The 21,828-nt window shown below is 45.2% G+C and overlaps 1 protein-coding gene and 1 long non-coding RNA gene across 2 annotated transcripts; one reads left to right on the top strand and one right to left on the bottom strand.

Moving 5' to 3' along the window:
• Positions 1 to 239: 239 nt before the first annotated feature.
• LOC120639232 lies at positions 240 to 1,092 on the bottom strand. Its single transcript, XR_005661330.1, has 3 exons — positions 714 to 1,092; positions 447 to 517; positions 240 to 344 (listed from the first exon to the last, which is right to left on the bottom strand). It is a non-coding gene; the product is annotated as an uncharacterized LOC120639232 (long non-coding RNA).
• An 18,966-nt stretch (positions 1,093 to 20,058) lies between these two features.
• LOC120713488 (probable BRI1 kinase inhibitor 1) lies at positions 20,059 to 21,119 on the top strand. The gene is made up of 2 exons (XM_039999439.1): positions 20,059 to 20,710; positions 21,097 to 21,119. The coding sequence occupies exons 1-2, from the start codon at positions 20,059 to 20,061 to the stop codon at positions 21,117 to 21,119; spliced, it is 675 nt and encodes a 224-aa protein (XP_039855373.1).
• The last annotated feature ends 709 nt before the right edge of the window (positions 21,120 to 21,828 follow it).

The raw sequence follows: 21,828 nt of genomic DNA, 5'->3' as shown, positions 1-21,828 counted from the left end.
AGTAGCTTTAATGTAACTTCCACGGAAAATGAGATGGTTCAATCTCTTTCCCATCACCACTCTCCTTAAGCATTATAGGCATTCCATCACCTTCTGAGGTTGCCATTTCAGTTGGCTAGCTTGCACGTCTTGATTTTATCCTTGTCAGCCATATCGTTACCGTATTGAGTGCCGCTGTTGGATGACCACACAATGTTTTTTTGTAAATGGAAACTAAAAACAACTAAAGCATATCAAAGAAAATTTACCAAAAGAATAGACATAATGGGGTGATACACCTTTTACCTGTCTTGCACTGACTCTTCATTGCTCTTGTCTGCGTCGCTACCACTTTCCATCGACTCCTAATGGCAACATTTTTCACTATGAATCTCGTCCCTTACAGAATCGGTCGTGTTGTCGTCGACTGGTCGTGTCATCACTGTATAGGTCACACAGTTATATACCTTCATGAGCGTTCAATTTTCTTGTGGGTCAGAAACTCATAGCCATCCAGGAAGCGTTTGACTCTCTGAATCTACACATCACCAAATCATAGCAATGAGGCACATGAAAAAAAAATTAGAAAACGGCTCTGTATAAGGTTCAGGAACTGCACGTGTGCTAAAAATATGTGTTTCATCAGCTGCAACAATTTGTCAGATGTATGGTTGAGAGAAATTGGATCTCATGGAGGAACAAAACCATTCATATATTGAGAGCTCACAACACACCTTAAATGAATATTGCGACACGGGGATGAGCTTCTCTGGCAGCAGGGCTGATGACGAAGTCCAGGATGGGCATGTCGTCCAGCAGGGGGGCTGACTTGCGGCGGATGACATCTTTGCGCTGCACACCTGCGCCATGCTGGTCCACTACCTGACGGCGGGTGGCCGTGGCCATGCCTCGGCGACGGCGTCCCCTGCACCCTCAACATAATCACGAAGCCGGTGGCGTTGGAAGGAGACGCAGTGAATTCGTATCCTAAACACTTAAACAGGATCACGAAGCCGCCAGCGGTGGAATCGCCTCGAATAGATTACGGAGCAATTATATGGGGTGTCGTGCGCGTGATTTTCGGCCACGGGTCACGTTCGCAGGGTGCGGAGCGAAATCGGAGGATGCGATTGGAGCAGTTGAACGCACGACAGACGATAATTTTTGGCAGACCGACGCGTCGTACGACGTGAAGAAAAACTTCACACTTTTTAGTAGTATATACTCCATCCGTATCCTAATTAGACGTCCTGGAGGCCAAGCTAGTTGCGTAAAAAATTGATGTTGTGGAGGCCGAGTTAAACTTTGGACGGGATTGCCCCTAGCCAGGCACGCGGGCCGCCCGCCCGTTCGCATGGCCGCCCGTTCGCGTCTCCTCGTCATTAATCGCGGACTCCTCGACTAAAGAGATCACGCGCACGCAGACTACTTCATCTCCCTCACGCGGAATACTACTACTTCGTTTCATCACTATGGAGACCGGCGGCGCTCGGGTGCTGGTCGCCGCGGACGGCGTCGGGCCGGAGTCGGAGGTGCTCGCCGCGGAGGACATCGGGCCGGAGTCGGAGGAGGTCGCCGTGGAGGACGTCGTCGACCCGCTGCTGTCTGTGGACGACTCCGACCCTCTGCTCTCCGTCGCGCAGGATTCACAAGAGCCAGACGAGGTCATCGTGGTGCTCGCCGCGGACGGTATGGTGCCGGATTCGCAGGAGGTCGCCGCAGACGACGTGGTTCTAGACTCGCAGGAGCCGGACGAGGGCATCACGCCGGAGTTGCTGGAGCTCCCGCCGGACTCCATGGAGGTGGTGCTGGATTCGCAGGAGGTCGCCGCAGACGGCGTGGCGCTGGACTCGCAGGCGCCGGACGAGGGCATCACGCCGGAGTTGCTGGAGCTCCCGCCGGACTCCATGGACGTGGTGCCGGATTCCATGGAGGTGGTGCCAGATTCCTTGCCGCCGGGGGCATTTGTATGCGGTCACTGTGGTCTCATTCATGAGGATCGCGAAGCATGGAACCGTGCACACTCGCGGTTCTATCCATGCCCTAGTTGTGGTCTCGTCCATGCGGATATCGCCATCGGCGATATGCTCGGCCGCATCAAGATGGAGTACTGTGAACGTTTCAACGAGCACTATCCTGGCTGGCTACCGACAGAGGATGCATCGGTAAGATAATTTAATCCATGCATCATTACAAATTCAGTCCATGCAACAATCGGCAACAAGAAAGGATGACGTCTCTACTACAAAAGCTAACAAGCATCAATCAAATTGTTTCATGCACCAAGAATGAGTACTCCTCGGCAAGACTAGCCTCGGCTTCATGAAGCACTGATGGATCACAAGGGATACAAGATGGAAGCCGATCTTCTCTTTCTAGAGTTTCTTTTTTCATGTGAGGAATCTGAAACTTGTTGCAACCTTTCACTTTCATTGCTTCCATGAAGACACCTTGTAGTGTTAGAAACATCCGGTTTGCTAGGTGTGCCGAGTACTCCATAAAAGCCTACAAAACAATTGTGCAACAAATGAATGAATGAGAAAATTTGTTGTTCAAAAAAACATTGAAACATGTGTGACCAATTTGAATTGCTTCCATGAATTGCAAATTACCTCTTTGACGGTTGGAACTAGAGCCTCTATAGATTTTGCATCCTTCTTATATTGAATTGCTTGTATTGCTCGAAAGAAACCCAAGTCAAGAATGTTGAAATCCGGAGAGTTTGGTGGTTGACAAATTAGGCGAATATCAAATCCTCCTAGCTTAGCGGCCGCACAAAATTCCGGATCATCCACTTTCAAATGAGAGGGTGCATTGTCTTGTTGGATGAAGATTGGTCTACCCACATCTTCTCTTGGCCATTTGGATCTAATGGCCGGCAACACTTGGTTGATCATGAAATCCCTAATCACATCTCTAGTGATCGATGTAATGGGTTTCATAACCATGTCTCCACGAACACGGCCGGTCCTCTCATTACCTCTCATAGCCGGTTCATAATGAACAAGTGGGAAACATCCAATCCTACCATCAAAAGTGCAAACCTCATCCCTAAACCTTGGTCGAGCGCAAACACACAAGAACATGAGCCTAGGGATGTAGTTTTTATTCTTACAAGTCCGATGGGGTAAATCTTCTTCGGGTAGCGAATAATATCTTTCATTTTTTTTATGTAGGTAAAACCATTTCTCATCAATAAAAACAAAGTCATACAACTCCTTAAACTTTGGATCATCAAGCAACTCCCTGTTAACCATGTCAACACACCACTGTAACCTAGCCCTCTTGTTTGCTTCAGTGAGATAGGGTTTGATGCGACTAGAGTGGCGCCTAAGGTAACCTTTTTTCAAATACCTTTGAATCTGCCATTTGCTCAAATTTAGTGCCTTGCACACATCATCTATTGTCATTCTTTGCTTTAGAGGAATGTTTCTCAATGCATCTAAGTCAACAGGGATTTGCTTGCAACCTACTCTACCCTTCTTTAGACCTGAAACAACAACCGGAATGGAGTTTGCTAGTTGTGTTGTACCTCTTTTCCATAACCTCTGAACTGCCCGAATATGAAGCCCAAATTGCTCGGCGACAATGGTAGTGTCCTTCTTGCCTAGTTTACCATTGTTGCTTCTAGCCAACAAAGATTGGTAAACTTGTTTGCGGAGGTGTTCTGTCATCTCTTTCCTTCGATGGGGCTGTTCAACAGGTTCTGTTAAAAAAATAATGCTTAGTGTTCATAGCAACAGCAAGTTCTATTCTTAGCTAGCAACAGCAAGTTCTTTTCAAAGATAAATATCATCACTAAAAACCTTACCAGCATCGTTCCCTATATAAGAGAAATCCACGGCATCAAATTCATCAAGCGGTATGTTCAAATCGACTGTAAAAAAAACAATGATACGGTGCCGGCCGTAAGTGATGAGAACTGAAAAAAAAACTGCAAATAACGTGGACCTTGGTCGCTAAGTGATGCATTACCGCCATGGTTATCTTGTGGCTCGTCATCGACGTGGACGTCGTTGTCGTTGTCACCTTCAACGGGAGCCTCAACAGCATGTTCTACTTGTGTCAGGTTCAAATCAAAGCCTATGTAAAACAAAACGAATGCTTTATAGAAAGTACTATGGCGTCGTCAAATGCGAGTCTGTTTGCAAAAGGAAACTAATAACAGATGCCTTACCGCTTTCATTCTCCAACGGAGGCTCGTCGAGATGAACTTCATCCACGCTATCGTCATCTTCAGGCTCCTCGAGACGAACGTTGAGATCAAACCCAACAACTGAATTGGCCATGGATGAACAAGAGAGGAACAAGCAAGCAAGTGAAGGAGTGGAGTAAAAGTGCCGTGGAGCACAGAAGAAGCAAGCTAGTGAACGAGTGCATTTAAACTGCTCGGAAGATGTGGCATGAGTAATCGAAGCGTCGGCCGAGATGAGCGCCAAAATACAAAGGCGAACGCGCGAACGTAAAAAGTAGCAGCAAAGCAGCGATCCGTGAGCGCCAGCGCAAAAAAAAACATGAAAACGCGAGCGAGCAGTGAGCGCCAGCGCCAAAAACGCGAGCAGCACAACAGCGCAGCGCACAGTGCCATACAAATACACCTGCTCAACGGCAAAAAAAACACCCAACCAGGGATCGAACCAGCGCCCTCCAGCCCCGGGACAAGTGACACATACCAACCGAGGTACACACGTTTTGATGGCTATAGTGCACCCGATAGTATATTTAATAAGGGCAAGACAGGAAAACTAACCCCTAATTAATCATCCCTTGGTAATCGTACTCATGTCCTAAACGTCATCTAATTAGGATACGGAGGGAGTATATAGAGGCTGTGTTTAGTTCCAAAATTTCTCTCTCCAAACTTCATTATTCACCTATCACATTAAATCTTTTACCTTATGCATGGAGCATTAAATATAGGTAAATAAAAAAACTAACTGCATAGTTTTGATGTACACGACAAGACGAATTTTTTGAGCCTAGTTAGGTCATTGTAGGACAACAATTACCACAAACAAACGAAAAATGCTATAGTGTGCTACAATGTCCGATGTGACCTTTTTTACCACCATTTTACACATCTAAACACAGCCGGAGATAGAGATATATGACGCGTTCGGTTGCCATTGGAAAATGAGGCCTTTCGTGTGCCTCACAAACCACGGAAGGCCCACGTCGCATGCATGTTGTCGTCGTGTCAGGTTATTCTCCAACTCGTGTGCATCCGATGGCGAGAAGAAAAAAATGGGCACGATGTCGCTGCTGTGTTATACTGTCCACGTCATCATCACCTTCTTCGGATCACTTGTTGGATCACAAGTTTATCACGACGACTGAGCATGTATCCTTCATTCCCTACCTCGAGAAGCGATCAACTGGCTCACCAGTCACCATGCGCACCCCGCACGCACACACATGCAGTCACACGAACCCCACATCTCAGAGCCATGGCCACACCACCGCCATCGACATCCTGCCGGCCAATAATTATACGTACAGCTTCGTGCCTCGATCGCTCTCGCTGTAACACCCTGGGTGTCTGCACAGTAGTTGTGTATATTTTATATACATCATGTGCTTGAATTGCTTGAAAAATGACCTTTTTGTAATTATAAAAGGTTATATGTGTAATTATGATTTTATGCAAGGTCCTTTCTGCAGTTATGTTTGATTTGGGTGCGCAATTATAGTTTTTGTGGAGGGTGTTTTTGCAAAATTCAGTGCATTTATTGCATGGCAGCAATTTTTGCTTTTAAGTGTAAGTTTAAAGTGAAATTTCTTTGAAAAAGTCAAGTTTCCTTTGAATTCAAAATCCCTTCAATGTTTTTAATTTTAGCTCTTGAATATTTGGTCAAATAAATTTTTACACAACATCAAAGTTGTAGATCTTGAAAAGTTGAACAACTTTCATGTTGGGCACTTTTTCATTTGAGCCCTATTTTAAAAGTTATCGCTGGTTTACAGTTTAGTACCTGGAATTTTCAAAAATTGCAAACTAGCCCTTATCCCCTTCCTCCAGCTCCTCCTCTGTTTTTCCACCGCCGACCGACAGCGCCGCCCGCCGGCGCCGTGGAGAGCCTTCCCGGCCACCACTTTGCTTCGCGCTGGCGCCCACGCGTCGCGCTGCTCCTCCTCCTCCGCCTGTTGCCTCGCGCTGGAGCCCCCGGCCGTGCCACGCGCGCCGCCGAGCCCAGAAACGTCCGCGCCGTCGCCACCTCGCCGTCGCGGTGGAGCGCACGCCGCAGAACGCCGCCGCCGCACCACCCGAAGGCCGGCAAGCTTGACGCCGCCGCGGAGCCGCCTCACCACCGCTCCTCCGCCCGCGCTAACCACCTAGCGAGCTCCGCCGTGACCCCACGCAGCTCCCAGACCGCTTCCCCTAGCCCAACCCTCACCGGAGCACCCTCGCCGTCGGTTGCCTCCGCCGCCGACCCGCCCTGCTCCGTCGAGCCGCCGCCTCCGAGCCCCTCCCCGCACCCCAAGGCCACCCTGTGGTGCGCCTTGAACCCGTGAAGCTCCCACACCCCTCCACCCTCGCCGCCGGTGAGCCCCTCGCCGGGATTTCGCCGGTCAACCACCGCCTCCCCCTCTCTGACCCGGCCCAGGGACCTCGGGTTGAAAGGAAAGAAAACCCAAGGGGTTATTTGAGTAGACCATGACTCAGTTGAATAGTGCCTTAGGGACTTCTTTGTAATTTCTAGCTGAGAACTTTGAAATTCAGTATAAATTCGTAGGAAATTCATAAAATAGCAAATCTTGATGTTCTGGAACCCTTGTGTAAAGCTCTTTGCAGTAGAACCATAATATGTTAGGCTTTTGTTGTAAGTTTTTGCTGTATAAATGATTTTGTGTCACTAGGTAAATAAATACTAGATGTTTTATCTTTTTCTTATCTGATGATATAAGCCATGTCTTGCCGTGAAACTTTTATGGTAGTTTGTTCTTGTAACAATAGTGTTTCTATAAAAATTTCATGATCAGTTCGCTTGTATAACGTTTTCTTTGATTTAAACCTGGTTTATTAGACTTTAATTATGATAAATAGTTTATGCTGATGACAAATCATGAGTTTATTCTTGAATGTTCTTTTGGAGTATCTTAGCTTGTACATGAAGTTAGAGCATCAATTCATGAATATAACAGGAGCTAAAAATGAATCTTGCTTATCTGTTGTTCTGTTTTGTTTATTTTCTCAGAATTAATTCTTTGTAGATAAAATCATGAAAAATTCACAGTAGCTAACTCATTTCTGTGTCAACCTCCTTTTAAATTTTCAGCTTCTGTTTTGATTTAGTTTAACCTGTATAATTCAAACTTGTTCTAGGTGTTGTCTGAATGAATGATTTGTTGTGAATAAATGGCTACATGTTTTGGCATGATTTTTACAGAGTAGCTTAATCTGTTCATATTATGTTTAGGGTAATTGTTTCTAAATTTATTACTATTTGTGCTCTGATTTGTTAATTTATTAGCAAACCTTGGTTTGATTGCTATAGGAATCAACCACCACTTACTTTTTGAAGTTAGTAAACTTCATTTGTGCTGTTCATCATGATGCCTTGTGTAGTTAGATTTGTTGTTTAACTACTCTATAAACGATTGCCCATGTGTGTTTATAATTCTGTTCTTGCATTACATATAGATACGACTACTTTGTCGGACGGGACGTACGAGCTGATTCCGGAGTCTGACGGAGGTGATCTCGAAGCTCAAGTGAACGTCGCTGAACTAACTGAAGCCCCGAACCAGAGTTCGGAAGAGCCTAGAGCTGAAATAGTTAGCAACTACCGAGAAGGCAAGCCCCGGACATAACCTATATTTCAAATTATTATCATTTACTGTTATTACTTACTTGTGCATTTACAATTCTTATGATTTGGATTGAAACCCTAAATGCATGATCCTAGGAACCTATGTACTGAACACTAGACCTGAGTTCGACTACTTGCTAAGCTTATAGGACCGGTAAAAGTCGAGTGATTGCCTATCACTCGCGAGCTTTATAAGAATTGCTTGTTTACTTTCTGTTATCAATGTAAGGACGACAGACGGGGTTGTGTTCGATATCATGACCATATGTGAGACCCCGTCTGTGTTGATGAACTTGTTAAGGTCGCGGTGTGTGGTAGCGGTGGTTAAGTTTTTGAAAGTACTAGCCACATACCGTAAATATGGTACGCGGCAAGCCTAGTAACCGATTGGACCAGGGAGTGGATATACCTCCCACTCTCTCTTAGGGATAGGTTTTATTTTATGTTGCGCAACACTACGACTTCTAGGGACAAGGTTCGGCCTTGGAGCCCTATAGTCGGGGAGAGTGGCACTATCCACAAGCCGGAAAGAAAGGTCAACGGTTGTTTGGAAACGACCCGACGGTGTTCCAAACGTGTGTGTTAGGTTTGTCTGGCCAGGTTAAATTTCGATTCAGAATCGTCCGCCTCTCACGATGAAATGAGACTGCTTGATCCCTTTGCCACACAGAGTAATAAGAGCAACAATATTTTATATCAATCTTGATGTTTGCTTAGTTTTCTACCATGATTAGATAGTAGTTGCTTACATAGAATGGTTAATCAACTAGAATCTTGGAAGCTAAAACTTGAAAATAAGGACCTACTCTTTATTGCTTTTCAGCAAAAAGGAAAACCAGAGCCTCACAAACCTTGCATAGTCTAGCGATAGTGGGCTACTTATACCCGTTGACGGTTAAGTCTTGCTGAGTATTAGAATACCCAGCCTTGCTGTTGAAAACCTTTTCAGGTATGAGTTTTGAGGAGCAAATCGCTAGCTTGACCTATCCTTGCTCGTTGCCTCCTGGCTGGTCCGTAGAGTGGGATACGTCTTCGGCTGGTAATGACTATGACGAGTGATACCATGCTTGGGCTAGCCTGGTATCCTTTTGCGACGTGTTGTAGCTGTCGTGTTTTATCTTCCACTGTCTAAACTCTGAACTTAAGTTATGGATTGTATAACTGTTTTACTTAAGTTGGTTTTGTAATAATGGTTTGAACTGGTTTTGTAATCTTTACTATGCATGTGTTGTAAAATGGTGGTTGTAATATCTCTGGACTCGCCTTCATGCGGGGTATGCTTGTTCGATCCGAGAACCGGTGGTTGTATCGGGACGTTACCCGACAGACCAAGAATTGTTCCGTTTGAAGTGCGTTTGAGCTAGTGTTGCCTTTATGGTGATGCCCTGCGCACTTGAGCCGGGATAATTCAGGTGATTCTGCCACAGCTGGTATCAGAGCTGCAAGCATACACCAGAGGTGTTGGAACCTTAAAAATCATTTTCCGTATAAAATTGGAACAACAAGGTATTTCGGAAAACTATATTGGATTCGTTAAGGATTGTGCATAGAACGTAAAGTCCTAGGGGAGTTACGGGAATTACTAGGTGGCTATTTATGTATGGTTTATGTTATCTGACTTCCAGCACTTTACATTTTGTTAAACCATACTCACAAGCAACTCTTAATTCCTGTAACGACGCACCTAGGTTGAGGTAAGAAGGTAAGGATCCTCAGTCAGCTGAGGGAGTCTGACCTTCCCGTCGGTGATGCGAGCCGAACGCTGCCCTCAAGCAGTGGCTTACTTGAGGTGCTTCCAATATACCGACTATTAGTTGACTATATTGGAAGTAAAGTGTGCTCAGTCAGCTGAGAGAGTCTGACCTTCCCGTCGGCGATGCGAACCGAATGCTGCGCTCAAGCAGTGACCTACTTGAGCTACTGCCAATATATCGATCTCGGTCGACTATATTGGGAGTAAAGGAACTCGTGAATACGCCCCCGAGTAGCGTATGTTAACGTTGGCCATACGGCGGAAATTGTATGGCTGCCGCTTCTATAGTGAGCGGTAATGTTTGGGGACGCTTTCATGAGTGCTGGCATGAAAGGTTCATTGGATATATATATGTTCTGTCAATCTTCTGCAGGTACACTAACCGCGATTCGATAAGTTAAGAGCGGTTAGAATGTATCGACTAGCTATATAGGGAGAGCCGTATCTATGTATGCCACCGTGCTAACCACGTAAGCCCAACCATAGTTGGCAATTGTTTATCTTGTGAGGACGGTCAGGACGTGCATGCATATTGATTGATGTTACTTTGGTTCCTAGTCTTTGAAGTTGTTACCTAAGCTTAGTAAGGAATTTCTAGTATGAACCCTCATAGATAAATGTTAGTATGTTTAAATCATGAGTGAGTCAAATTTTGATTCTAGGAGCATGCTTGTTTAAATGCTTAGACTTTCTTGGATGAAAAAGTTGGTTTTGAGTTGTGCCTTCATCCTAAGCCCCATCTTGTTGTTATAAGGATCTTTTCATTCCTTAGAATCTCAAATGATGAACCAGTGCCAGTTGTGGTTTATTATTTTCTGAGTTTGTAACCATATCATATTTTGAATTAGAATCACATTTGCTTTACCGCAGTCTTCTTAAAGCTTTATTTGAGAAGTCTTGAGATAATCGTATTACTCACATTTGAATCCTTTTTGGTTCAGATGGCGGCTTGTCCCCATATCTTTTGGGATGAGAAGGGAAATGCTCATACCGACTGTCTGTACTGGGAGGGTTTTCCAAGGATTCTTTGGGATTCACTTCGTATCTTCCACTACCCAGATCCACCCCAGTACACGGGACGCCAGTTTTCTGAGGATGGAATTAAGAAGAATAGAGTTACAATGACCATTCCTCAACACCCCACCTTGGAGTGGCCACCGATTGAGATTGAGGTGATTGGGTACCGTCTTGTTGATGCTTTTGAGACAGCAACTCTCAAAGCTATTACTACTTTTTGTGAGCACCATCCTGAGGAGGTAGCTGCGTATCCTATTGGTTTGTTTCCAGCAGTCAGTGCTGGCAATGCAGAGTGGCTGTTCAGGATCACACACTTCGGGCACTTAATTGGAGATGTAGCGGATGAGACTGTTCATGCTGTGACCAGATATATGAATGCTCAGTCTCACTACCAGATACTTCAGCAGCGACACATGGACCACGTAATAGACTTGGCCCAGAGTTTCCAGCGAGGTCTTCGTTTGAAGGATATTCAGATTCAGGGACTTCAGGATGCCGTTGCTAAGAGGGATCAGGCCATTGCGCAGTTTGAGCATCAGGCTTTGGAGCATGGTGCTGAGATAGTGCAACGTGATATAGTGATTGGTTATCTTCAGGGGCAGGTGAATGAGCTTCTAGCAGATTGGGCTGATGCTTTAGCACATGTTGGTGCGCTCCAGGAGCAACTAGATGCTCTAGCTGAGCCTACAACAGCAGATGAGGACCCCGAGGAGGTTGAGGGAGTTTCTGATTTAGATTCAGAGCACGCACTTGCTGAGCCTAACCCTCAGACGGATGACTCTTCTTCCGGTAGTGCCTCTTCTGTGGGCAACCTCGACGACTTCTAGGCACCTTATACTTGTCCTAGATAGTTTGTGTTTTCTCTTGTTGTAGCATATGTACATAGGGAAGAGATGTTGTAAAATAGCCCTACGGAGGAGTACCACTTGTTGTATTATATGTGGTAAGGGTGTGTGATGCTAGGTTGTAAGAAAAATGCTACTTTGGATGTAATATAAGTAGCGACTACCAGTTTGGAAATCATGATCTTCCTACTTACCAAATCTCTTCATTTGTGCATTTCTAGGCTGTTTGATGAATACTAAAGATGTTGCAAGTTTTGTGGCATGTATGCTCATCAAATTTTAGCCTATGGAGTCTGTGAGACTATATTTTTAGTCCAATCACTTCTATGATCTCTGTTGATTAGCAGCATAGCACATAGTGATGAATAGTGAATTGCTAGATTATCTTCTTTACCCTTTTTCTCTCAGCGTTGAGTATCAATACGATGGAGCATGAAGTTATCTAACCGTTGACCAATTCTATATTATGTGGTTGAACAAATATGTGTTAGGCGTATTGTGCTACATCGTATCTAGATAAATTCTGCTGATTTTATTTTGATATCCAATGTATGATCACTGCATGTACCATTGATTTTGGGAGCAAGAAATATGTATCTAATGGATGTCTTCCATAATTACAGATGGTTGGTCATACTCGTGGAACGCCTGATGGCTTCGGTTGTGAAGCTGGCAGTGGATCTCAGCAGCCACCGCCACCCCCGTCGAATCTGGCCGAGTTAATGGCCATGCAAACTGAATTACTCCGCCAGCTGGTCCAAGGGCAACAGAATCAGCCTCGCCAGCAGCATGGAGGACGGGATGCTCAACCAGCGGGTTACCAGGAATTCTTTGGTACCCAACCTCCACTTTTCAGCCGAGCTGATGACCCACTGGACGCCGATGCTTGGCTCCGTACTATCAATTCCAAGTTTGCTTTGCTGGCGGTACCTTGTGCTGACGCAAGCAAGGCCCACTTTGCCGCTTAGCAACTTTGTGGTCCTGCATGTATATGGTGGGATCATTATTGTGCAATGCAGCCTGCTGAACATATCATATCTTGGGAGGAATTCAGAACTGCCTTCAGATCACATCATATTCCTGAGGGACTAATTGAGAGAAAGTTGAATGAGTTCTTGGTTCTAGATCAGGGAACCCGCATTGTTCTACAATATGCACAGACCTTCAATCACCTGTGCCAGTATGCGGGCCATCATGCTGATACTGATGCCAAGGAACGTCTGAACTTGGTTCAGCCCAATACTTATAATGAGCTGGTTAATATGGCCATTACTCAAGAAGACTGTATTGCTGCCCATTGTGCTGAGAAAAAGCGGAAGGCACCAACAGGACCCTCGAGTGCTCAACCACCGAGGTATCGTCTGGTGCAGAACCCTCCACCCAGACCTCCACAGAGAAATGCCCCAGTGGGCAGGCTTGTCTTTAGGCCGTCTCAGCAGCAAGGAGGATTCAGACCTCCAGTGCCTCAGCAACAGCAGCAGCAGTTTAGCCCAAGGCCGAATGCCCCACAGTTCAATAGTGGGAATGGTAATAATCGATGCTTCAACTGCGGCAGTACTTCTCATTTTGCCAAGAATTGTCCGCAGCCCAAAAAGAATTATCCTGGGCAAAACTCCAACCAGAACAACAATAAGGGCAAGGGCAAGAGGCAAATGGTGCAAGTCCGGCAAGGGCGAGTTAACTTTACTACTCTTGCAGACCTTCCAGAAGGAGCACCAGTAATGACGGGTACTTTCTCTATCCACAATAAACCTGCAGTCATATTATTTGATTCTGGTGCAACTCATAGTTTTATAAGTGCCAAATTTGGAGCAAGAATAGGATTGGACTTTTGTCATACTACGGGATCTTTTATGATAACAACCCCTGGTGGGAAGATAGTTTCCAATCAAATCACTAGACATGTGCCAATTAAGCTGGGTAGTAATTTGATCAAGACAGATTTGATCTTGTTGAATTTAGAAGGCATGGATGTTATTTTGGGCATGGATTGGATGACTAAGCATAAAGTATTGTTAGATATTTCTTCCCGTGCTATCGAGATAGATTCACCCCATCAAGGAGCCACCATACTCTATCTGCCACAACGAGAGTGCTTCAACTCTTGTGCCTATGCCACAAAAGAAATTAAACTTGAAGATATCCATGTTGTGTGGGAGTATGCGGATGTATTTCCAGATGATTTGCCTGGAATGCCCCCTGATAGAGATATTGAGTTTGTTATTGAGCTTCAACCCGGTACCGCCCCTATTTCTAAGAGGTCATACCGAATGCCTCCAAATGAGTTAGCAGAATTGAAAGTACAACTCCAAGACCTTCTTGACAAGGGCTTTATACGTCCAAGTTCTTCACCCTGGGGATGTCCAGCCCTGTTTGTGAAGAAGAAGGACAATAGCTTGAGGCTATGTGTTGATTATCGACCACTCAATGCGGTCACTATTAAAAATAAGTATCCTCTAGCCCGCATTGATATTCTGTTTGATCAGTTAGCTGGAGCTAAGGTTTTCTCTAAGATTGATCTTCGTTCTGGCTACCATCAAATAAAGATCAAGCCTTGTGATATTCCAAAGACTGCTTTCTCTACCAGATATGGACTATATGAATATCTGGTTATGTCTTTTGGTCTTACCAACGCCCCAGCATATTTTATGTACTTGATGAATTCAGTCTTCATGCCGGAGCTGGATAAATTCGTCGTGGTATTCATTGACGATATTTTGATCTACTCCAAGAATGAAGAAGATCATGCTGAGCATTTGCGTATCGTTCTTCAACGATTGCGAGATCATCATCTTTATGCCAAATTCTCCAAGTGTGAATTTTGGTTGGACAGTGTGAAATTCTTAGGCCACACTATCTCCAGTGATGGTATATCTGTTGATCCAACTAAAGTACAAGAAGTGATGGATTGGGAATCTCCTATTTCAGTTCATCAAATTCGCAGTTTTCTTGGTTTAGCTGGATATTATCGTCGATTCATTACTGATTTCTCCGGAATAGCCAAGCCTATGACGGAGTTATTGAAGAAGGCAGTGAAGTTTGTTTGGAATGGTAATTGTGAAGAAGCTTTCCAAACTCTCAAAGCACGATTAACTACTGCTCCAGTATTGGCTACACCGGACAGTACCAAACCTTTTGATGTCTATTGTGATGCTTCTGGTACGGGACTTGGTTGTGTGCTTATGCAAGACAACCGGGTTATTGCTTATGCATCAAGAGCTCTCCGGAATCATGAGAAGAATTATCCAACACATGATCTGGAGTTAGCAGCTGTCATTCACGCTCTTAATATTTAGAGACATCATCTTATGGGAACTCACTGTAATATTTACACTGACCATAAGAGCCTTAAATATACCTTCACTCAAGCTGATCTCAACATGAGACAGAGACGCTGCCTAGAGTTGATAAAGGATTATGATCTAGAAGTGCACTATCATCCAGGAAAGGCTAATGTGGTTGCGGATGCACTCAGCCGCAAGTCACAATGCCATTGTTTATCTGTAGAACCATTCAATGAAACTCTATGCCAGGAAATGATGAAGTTAAACCTAGAAATGGTACCTCAAGGAAGTTTGAACCATATATCAATTGAGCCTACACTTCATGATAGCATCATCATGGGGCAATTACATGATGAGGGTATCAAAATCATCAAGGAAAAGTTATCACAAGGAGAAGCAAAGTACAAATGTTTCCGAGTGGATCATAGAGGAGTTCTATGGTTTGAATCTCGACTGGTTGTACCCAAGAATCATCAGCTTAGAAAGCAAATCCTTGATGAAGCACATCTATCGAAGTTTTTGATTCATCCCGGTGGCACCAAGATGTACCACGATCTTAAACAAAATTTCTGGTGGACTCGAATGAAAAGAGAGATCGCCAGATATGTTTCTAAATGTGATGTTTGTCAAAGGGTTAAGGCTAGTCACTTGAAAGTAGCTGGTACTCTCCAACCTTTACTCATTCCATCCTGGAAATGGGAGGACATCAGTATGGATTTTATCGTTGGCCTACCCACTACTCCTCATAAGCATGATTCTATTTGGGTAATCGTTGATAGACTCACCAAGACCGCTCATTTTATTCCAGTACACACAACTTATTCTGCCAAGAGATATGCATAAATTTATCTCGATCAGATTGTTCGTTTGCATGGAGTTCCAAAGACAATTATTTCTGATCGTGTGCCTCAGTTTATTGCACGTTCCTGGGAGCAAATGCAAGAATCCCTTGGAACAAAATTGATTCGTAGTTCAGCTTATCATCCACAAATAGATGGGCAAACTGAACGAATCAATCAAATCCTTGAAGACATGTTGAGGGCATGTACTATTCAATATGGCAAGAATTGGGTTAAGTGCCTAGCACTAGCAGAGTTTTCATATAATAACAGTTATCAATCCAACTTGCAAATGGCACCATTTGAAGCATTATACGGTCGAAGGTGTCGAACTCCTTTGAGTTGGTCACAAGCGGGAGAACGCAAAATTTTTGGGCCAGATTTAGTCTCTGAGGCAGAGGAGAAAGTCAAAGTTATCCAGGTTAATCTTAAAGCAGCTCAATCAAGACAGAAAAGTTATGCAGACAAAAGAAGAGATCCTTTACAGTTTAAGGTAGGGGATTTCGTACATTTGCGAGTATCTCCTACTAGAGGTGTTCAACGCTTCGGTATCAAAGGGAAATTAGCACCCAGATACATCGGACCATTTGAAATCATCGAAACTTGTGGACCCGTTGCCTACCGACTTCGTCTTCCTTCTCAGTTGGCCGCCATTCATGATGTCTTCCATGTATCGCAACTCCGGAAGTGCACCAGGGTACCTACTGAGATCCTTGAACCACAAGATATCGAGTTTGAATCCGATCTATCTTATACGGAGTATCCAATCAAAGTTCTTGACACCAAGGAAAGAAGTACGAGAAGGGAGAAAGTTAAAATGTACAAGATCCAGTGGAAGCATCATACCGAAGAAGAAGCCACTTGGGAGACTGAAAATTTTCTCCAAAGAAACTTTCCCGACTTTCTTAGAACCAATCCAGGTACCAAGTCTTTGCATCCTTTTCTTCCTGTAATCTCGGGACGAGATTCCTTTTAGGGGGGAAGGCTGTAACACCCTGGGTGTCTGCACAGTAGTTGTGTATATTTTATATGCATCATGTGCTTGAATTGCTTGAAAATGGACCTTTTTGTAATTATAAAAGGTTATATGTGTAATTATGATTTTATGCAAGGTCCTTTCTGCAGTTATGTTTGATTTCGGTGTGCAAATATAGTTTTTGTGGAGGGTGTTTTTGCAAAATTCAGTGCATTTATTGCATGGCAGCAATTTTTGCTTTTAAGTGTAAGTTTAAAGTGAAATTTCTTTGAAAAAGTCAAGTTTCCTTTGAATTCAAAATCCCTTCAATGTTTTTAATTTTAGCTCTTGAATCTTTGGTCAAATAAATTTTTGCACAACATCAAAGTTGTAGATCTTGAAAAGTTGAACAACTTTCATGTTGGGCACTTTTTCATTTGGAGCGCACGCCGCAGAACGCCGCCGCTGCACCACCCGAACGCCGGCAGGCTTGACGCCGCCGCTCCTCCGCCCGCGCTAACCCCCTAGCGAGCTCCGCCGTGACCCCACGCAGCTCCCAGACCGCTTCCCCTCGCCCAACCCTCACCGGAGGACCCTCGCCGTCTGTTGCCTCCGCCGCCGGCCCGCCCTGCTCCGTCGAGCCGCCGCCTCCGAGCCCCTCCCCGCACCCCAAGACCACCATGTGGTGCGCCTTGAACCCGTGAAGCTCCCACACCCCTCCACCCTCGCCGCCGGTGAGCCCCTCGCCGGGATTTCGCCGGTCTACCACCGCCTCCCCCTCTCTGACCCGGCCCAGGGACCTCGGGTTGAAAGGAAAGAAAACCCAGGGGGTTATTTGAGTAGACCATGACTCAGTTGAATAGTGCCTTAGGGACTTCTTTGTAATTTCTAGCTGAGAACTTTGAAATTCAGTATAAATTCGTAGGAAATTCATAAAATAGCAAATCTTGATGTTCTGGAACTCTTGTGTAAATCTCTTTGCAGTAGAACCATAATATGTTAGGCTTTTGTTGCAAGTTTTTGCTGTATAAATGATTTTGTGTCACTAGGTAAATAAATACTAGATGTTTTATCTTTTTCTTATCTTATGATATAAGCCATGTCTTGCCGTGAAACTTTTATGGTAGTTTGTTCTTGTAACAATAGTGTTTCTATAAAAATTTCATGATCAGTTCGCTTGTGTAACTTTTTCTTTGAGTTAAACCTTGTTTGTTAGACTTTAATTATGATAAATAGTTTATGCTGATGATAAATCCTGTGTTTATTCTTGAGTGTTCTTTTGGAGTATTTTAGCTTGTACATGAAGTTTGAGAATCAATTCATGACTAGAACAGGAGATGAAAATGAATCTTGCTAATCTGTTGTTCTATTTTTTTATTTTCTCAGAATTAATTCTTTGTAGATAAAATCATGAAAAATTCACAGTAGCTAACTCATTTCTGTGTCAACCTCCTTTTAAATTTTGAGCTTCTGTTTTGCTTTAGTTTAACCTGTATAATTCAAACTTGTTCTAGGTGTTGTCTGAATGAATGATTTGTTGTGAATAAATGGCTACATGTTTTGGCATGAGTTTTACAGGGTAGCTTAATATGTTCATGTTATGTTTAGGGTAATTGTTGCTAAATTTATTACTATTTGTGCTCTGAGTTGTTAATTTATTAGCAAACCTTGGTTTGATTGCTATAGGAATCAACCACCACTTACTTTTTGAAGTTAGTAAACTTCATTTGTGCTGTTCATCATGATGCCTTGTGTAGTTAGATTTGTTGTTTAACTACTCTATAAACGATTGCCCATGTGTGTTTATAATTCTGTTCTTGCATTACATATAGATACGACTACTTTGTCGGACGGGACGTACGAGCTGATTCCGGAGTCTGACGGAGGTGATCTCGAAGCTCAGGTGAACGCCGCTGAACTAACTGAAGCCCCGAACCAAAGTTCGGAAGAGCCTAGAGCTGAAATAGTTAGCAACTACCGAGAAGGCAAGCCCCGGACATAACCTATATTTCAAATTATTATCATTTATTTTTATTACTTACTTGTGCATTTACAGTTCTTAGGATTTGGATTGAAACCCAAAATGCATGATCCTAGGAACCTATGTACTGAACACTAGACCTGAGTTCGACTACTTGCTAAGCTTATAGGACCGGTAAAAGTCAAGTGATTGCCTGTCACTCGCGAGCTTTATAAGAATTGCTTGTTTACTTTCTGTTATCAATGTAAGGACGACCGACGGGGTTGTGTTCGATATCATGACCATATGTGAGACCCCGTCTGTGTTGATGAACTTGTTAAGGTCGCGGTGTGTGGTAGCGGTGGTTAAGTTTTTGAAAGTACTAGCCACATGCCGTAAATATGGTACGCGGCAAGCCTAGTAGCCGATTGGACCGGGGAGTGGATATACCTCCCACTCTCTCTTAGGGATAGGTTTTATTTTATGTTGCGCAACACTACGACTTCTAGGGACAAGGTTCGGCCTTGGAGCCCTGTAGTCGGGGAGAGTGGCACTATCCACAAGCCGGAAAGAAAGGTCAACGGTTGTTTGGAAACGACCCGACGGTGTTCCAAACGTGTGTGTTAGGTTTGTCTGGCCAGGTTAAATTTTGATTCAGAATCGTCCGCCTCTCACGATGAAATGAGACTGCTTGATCCCTTTGCCACACAGAGTAATAAGAGCAACAATATTATATATCAATCTTGATGTTTGCTTAGTTTTCTACCATGATTGGATAGTAGTTGCTTACATAGAATGGTTAATCAACTAGAATCTTGGAAGCTAAAACTTGAAAATAAGGACCTACTCTTTATTGCTTTTCAGCAAAAAGGAAAACCAGAGCCTCACAAACCTTGCATAGTCTAGCGATAGTGGGCTACTTATACCCGTTGACGGTTAAGTCTTGCTGAGTATTAGAATACTCAACCTTGCTGTTGAAAACCTTTTCAGGTATGAGTTTTGAGGAGCAAATCGCTAGCTTGACCTATCCTTGCTCGTTGCCTCCTGGCTGGTCTGTAGAGTGGGATACGTCTTCGGCTGGTAATGACTATGACGAGTGATACCATGCTTGGGCTAGCCTGGTATCCTTTTGCGACGTGTTGTAGCCGTCGTGTTTTATCTTCCACTGTCTAAACTCTGAACTTAATTTATGGATTGTATAACTGTTTTACTTAAGTTAGTTTTGTAATAATGGTTTGAACTGGTTTGTAATCTTTACTATGCCCGTGTTGTAAAATGGTGGTTGTAATATCTCTGGACTCGCCTTCATGCGGGGTATGCTTGTTCGATCCGAGAACCGGTGGTTGTATCGGGACGTCACCCGACAGATCAAGAATTGTCCCGTTTGAAGTGCGTTTGAGCTAGTGTTGTCTTTATGGTGATGCCCTGCGCACTTGAGCCGGGATAATTCAGGTGGTTCTGCCACACTCGCCCCCACCACCACCTCCCTGCCTCCTCCTCCCCCCACCGCTTCCACTCGCCGTCTTCTTCTCCCTCCCCTTGCCTTCCACTGCTCCCCGCCACTGACGACGAAGGCATACCGGCCGCCACGGCGGGGCCGCACGCACCGGCCGACATGTCCCACCGCCTCGGCCGCGTCGTCAGCGACCTCAGCCACAGCAACTCCCGCCGTGAAGCAGCGGGCCAGCATGGCCTCCGCCACCACCAGAGCACGACCACGGCGAGCAACACCGACGGCCGCGGCAACGCCGGCAGGACCAGGCAGAGGCTCGCGTTCCTCTTCTCCGGCGTTGTCGCCTGGACAAGGAGCGAGAGCAGCGGCGAAACGGGCAGCAGCAGCAGGGAGAAGAACAGGAAGCAGCAGCAGCAGCAAACTGTCAGTGGCGGCGGAAGAGCCGGCGCCAGGCGCCGAGGCCTCGACATAGTCCTGGCGCTGCGGAAGTACGTGTCGATGGTGGAGCAGCTCTTCGCGTCCTACTCCGGCGGCGGCGGCAGCGCCCGCCGGGACGGGGACGCGCGGGACGTGCGGCGGCGGAGGCCGCACACGTTCACCTACGCCCACGGCAGCGGCGGCGGCGCCTCACCGTCGTCCAGCAAGCGGCACAAGCAGGGGAGACTGTCGTCGGCGCCCGCGTCGCTGCGGGGGTCGCCCGCCAACAGCGGCCACCTCGCCGTGGGGGAGTCAGTGGCTCGTAAGGCCTCGACGCCGTCGGAGGTGAGCACGATGGAGGAGCTCCACAGCGCCATCCAGGCCGCCATCGCGCACTGCAAGCAGAGCTCCGCCGGCGGCGAGCAGCCGCCGCCGCCGCGCGTGAATGTTTGCGGCGGCGGTGCTGGCGCCGCCGGGGTGTCTTTACGTGCGTGACACTTCACGGTGCCACGTCAGGAGCAAATGTACGTATGTGCAGGCATGCTGTATAGTGTACAGTGCGTATCCGGGGCACGGCCGGCCGTGACAGGTTTAATGGTTTCGGTGTGAAGTTTGATTTACTGGGATCTGTAAATCAAACTGCATGGATGCATCAGTGAATGAAACCAAATAATGCATGCAAAAAGGAGAGAGAAAAAAGAGTCAAATTGATTTTGGTGATAATTGTGGAAAATTATCTAAATTGTGACACACTGGTTCTTTGAAATTTGAATTCTGTACTAGTTTCTGAACTTTTTGTACGATAGAGACACATCAATTTTGACGCAACATGGGATTCTCGTGAAAAGAAGTTTACAAGCACGGCCGAGCTAATAATAACCCTTATTCGACGAGACAGAAACACTGTTGGCAGGTTAATGCAAGACGGTACTGTTGGTAGTACAAAACCTTTCTGACAAAACAGGGACGCAGCATGAGCATTAAGACTGTGTTTAGTTCACGAAAAAATTTGGATTTTGATACTGTAGCGCATTTCGTTATTACTTATCAAATAATATCCAATTATGAACTAATTAAGTTTAAAAGATTCATCTCGTGCTAATCAGTTAGACTATATAATTAGTTATTTTTTCAATTACATTTAATTCTTCATGCATATGTCCAAAAATTTGATGTGACGGGTACCGTATGAAATTTTTTGGGAACTAAACCGGACCTGAGCAGGTGTTGGTTGGCGATAATCATCGCCGTAATGAATTCCAAAGCTTCCTGCACCTGCAGGTCGTACTGGTCGGGGGGGACCCCGTTTCAGCCGCGACGGCGACGGGTTGTTGGCTGGCTGTTTGGCATTGAGAGAATTAAGCATGTGGATCGATCGATCAACCGTCGATCGAACCTGCCGCGAGTGGCTCAGGATCCCGATTTTCCTGCAGGCCCAGGAATAAATGCCAGGTCCTGGTACTGCCGTACTGGTATCTATCAGCTAAAGTTGCAGACTGTTGGTAACGTAGCTTG

The sequence above is a fragment of the Panicum virgatum genome, chromosome 6K, assembly GCF_016808335.1.
Source record: "Panicum virgatum strain AP13 chromosome 6K, P.virgatum_v5, whole genome shotgun sequence".
In the NCBI taxonomy this organism is placed as follows: Eukaryota; Viridiplantae; Streptophyta; class Magnoliopsida; order Poales; family Poaceae; genus Panicum; species Panicum virgatum.
Note: the sequence above shows the minus strand (reverse complement) of the source record. Positions and strands in the feature narration are given on the sequence as shown.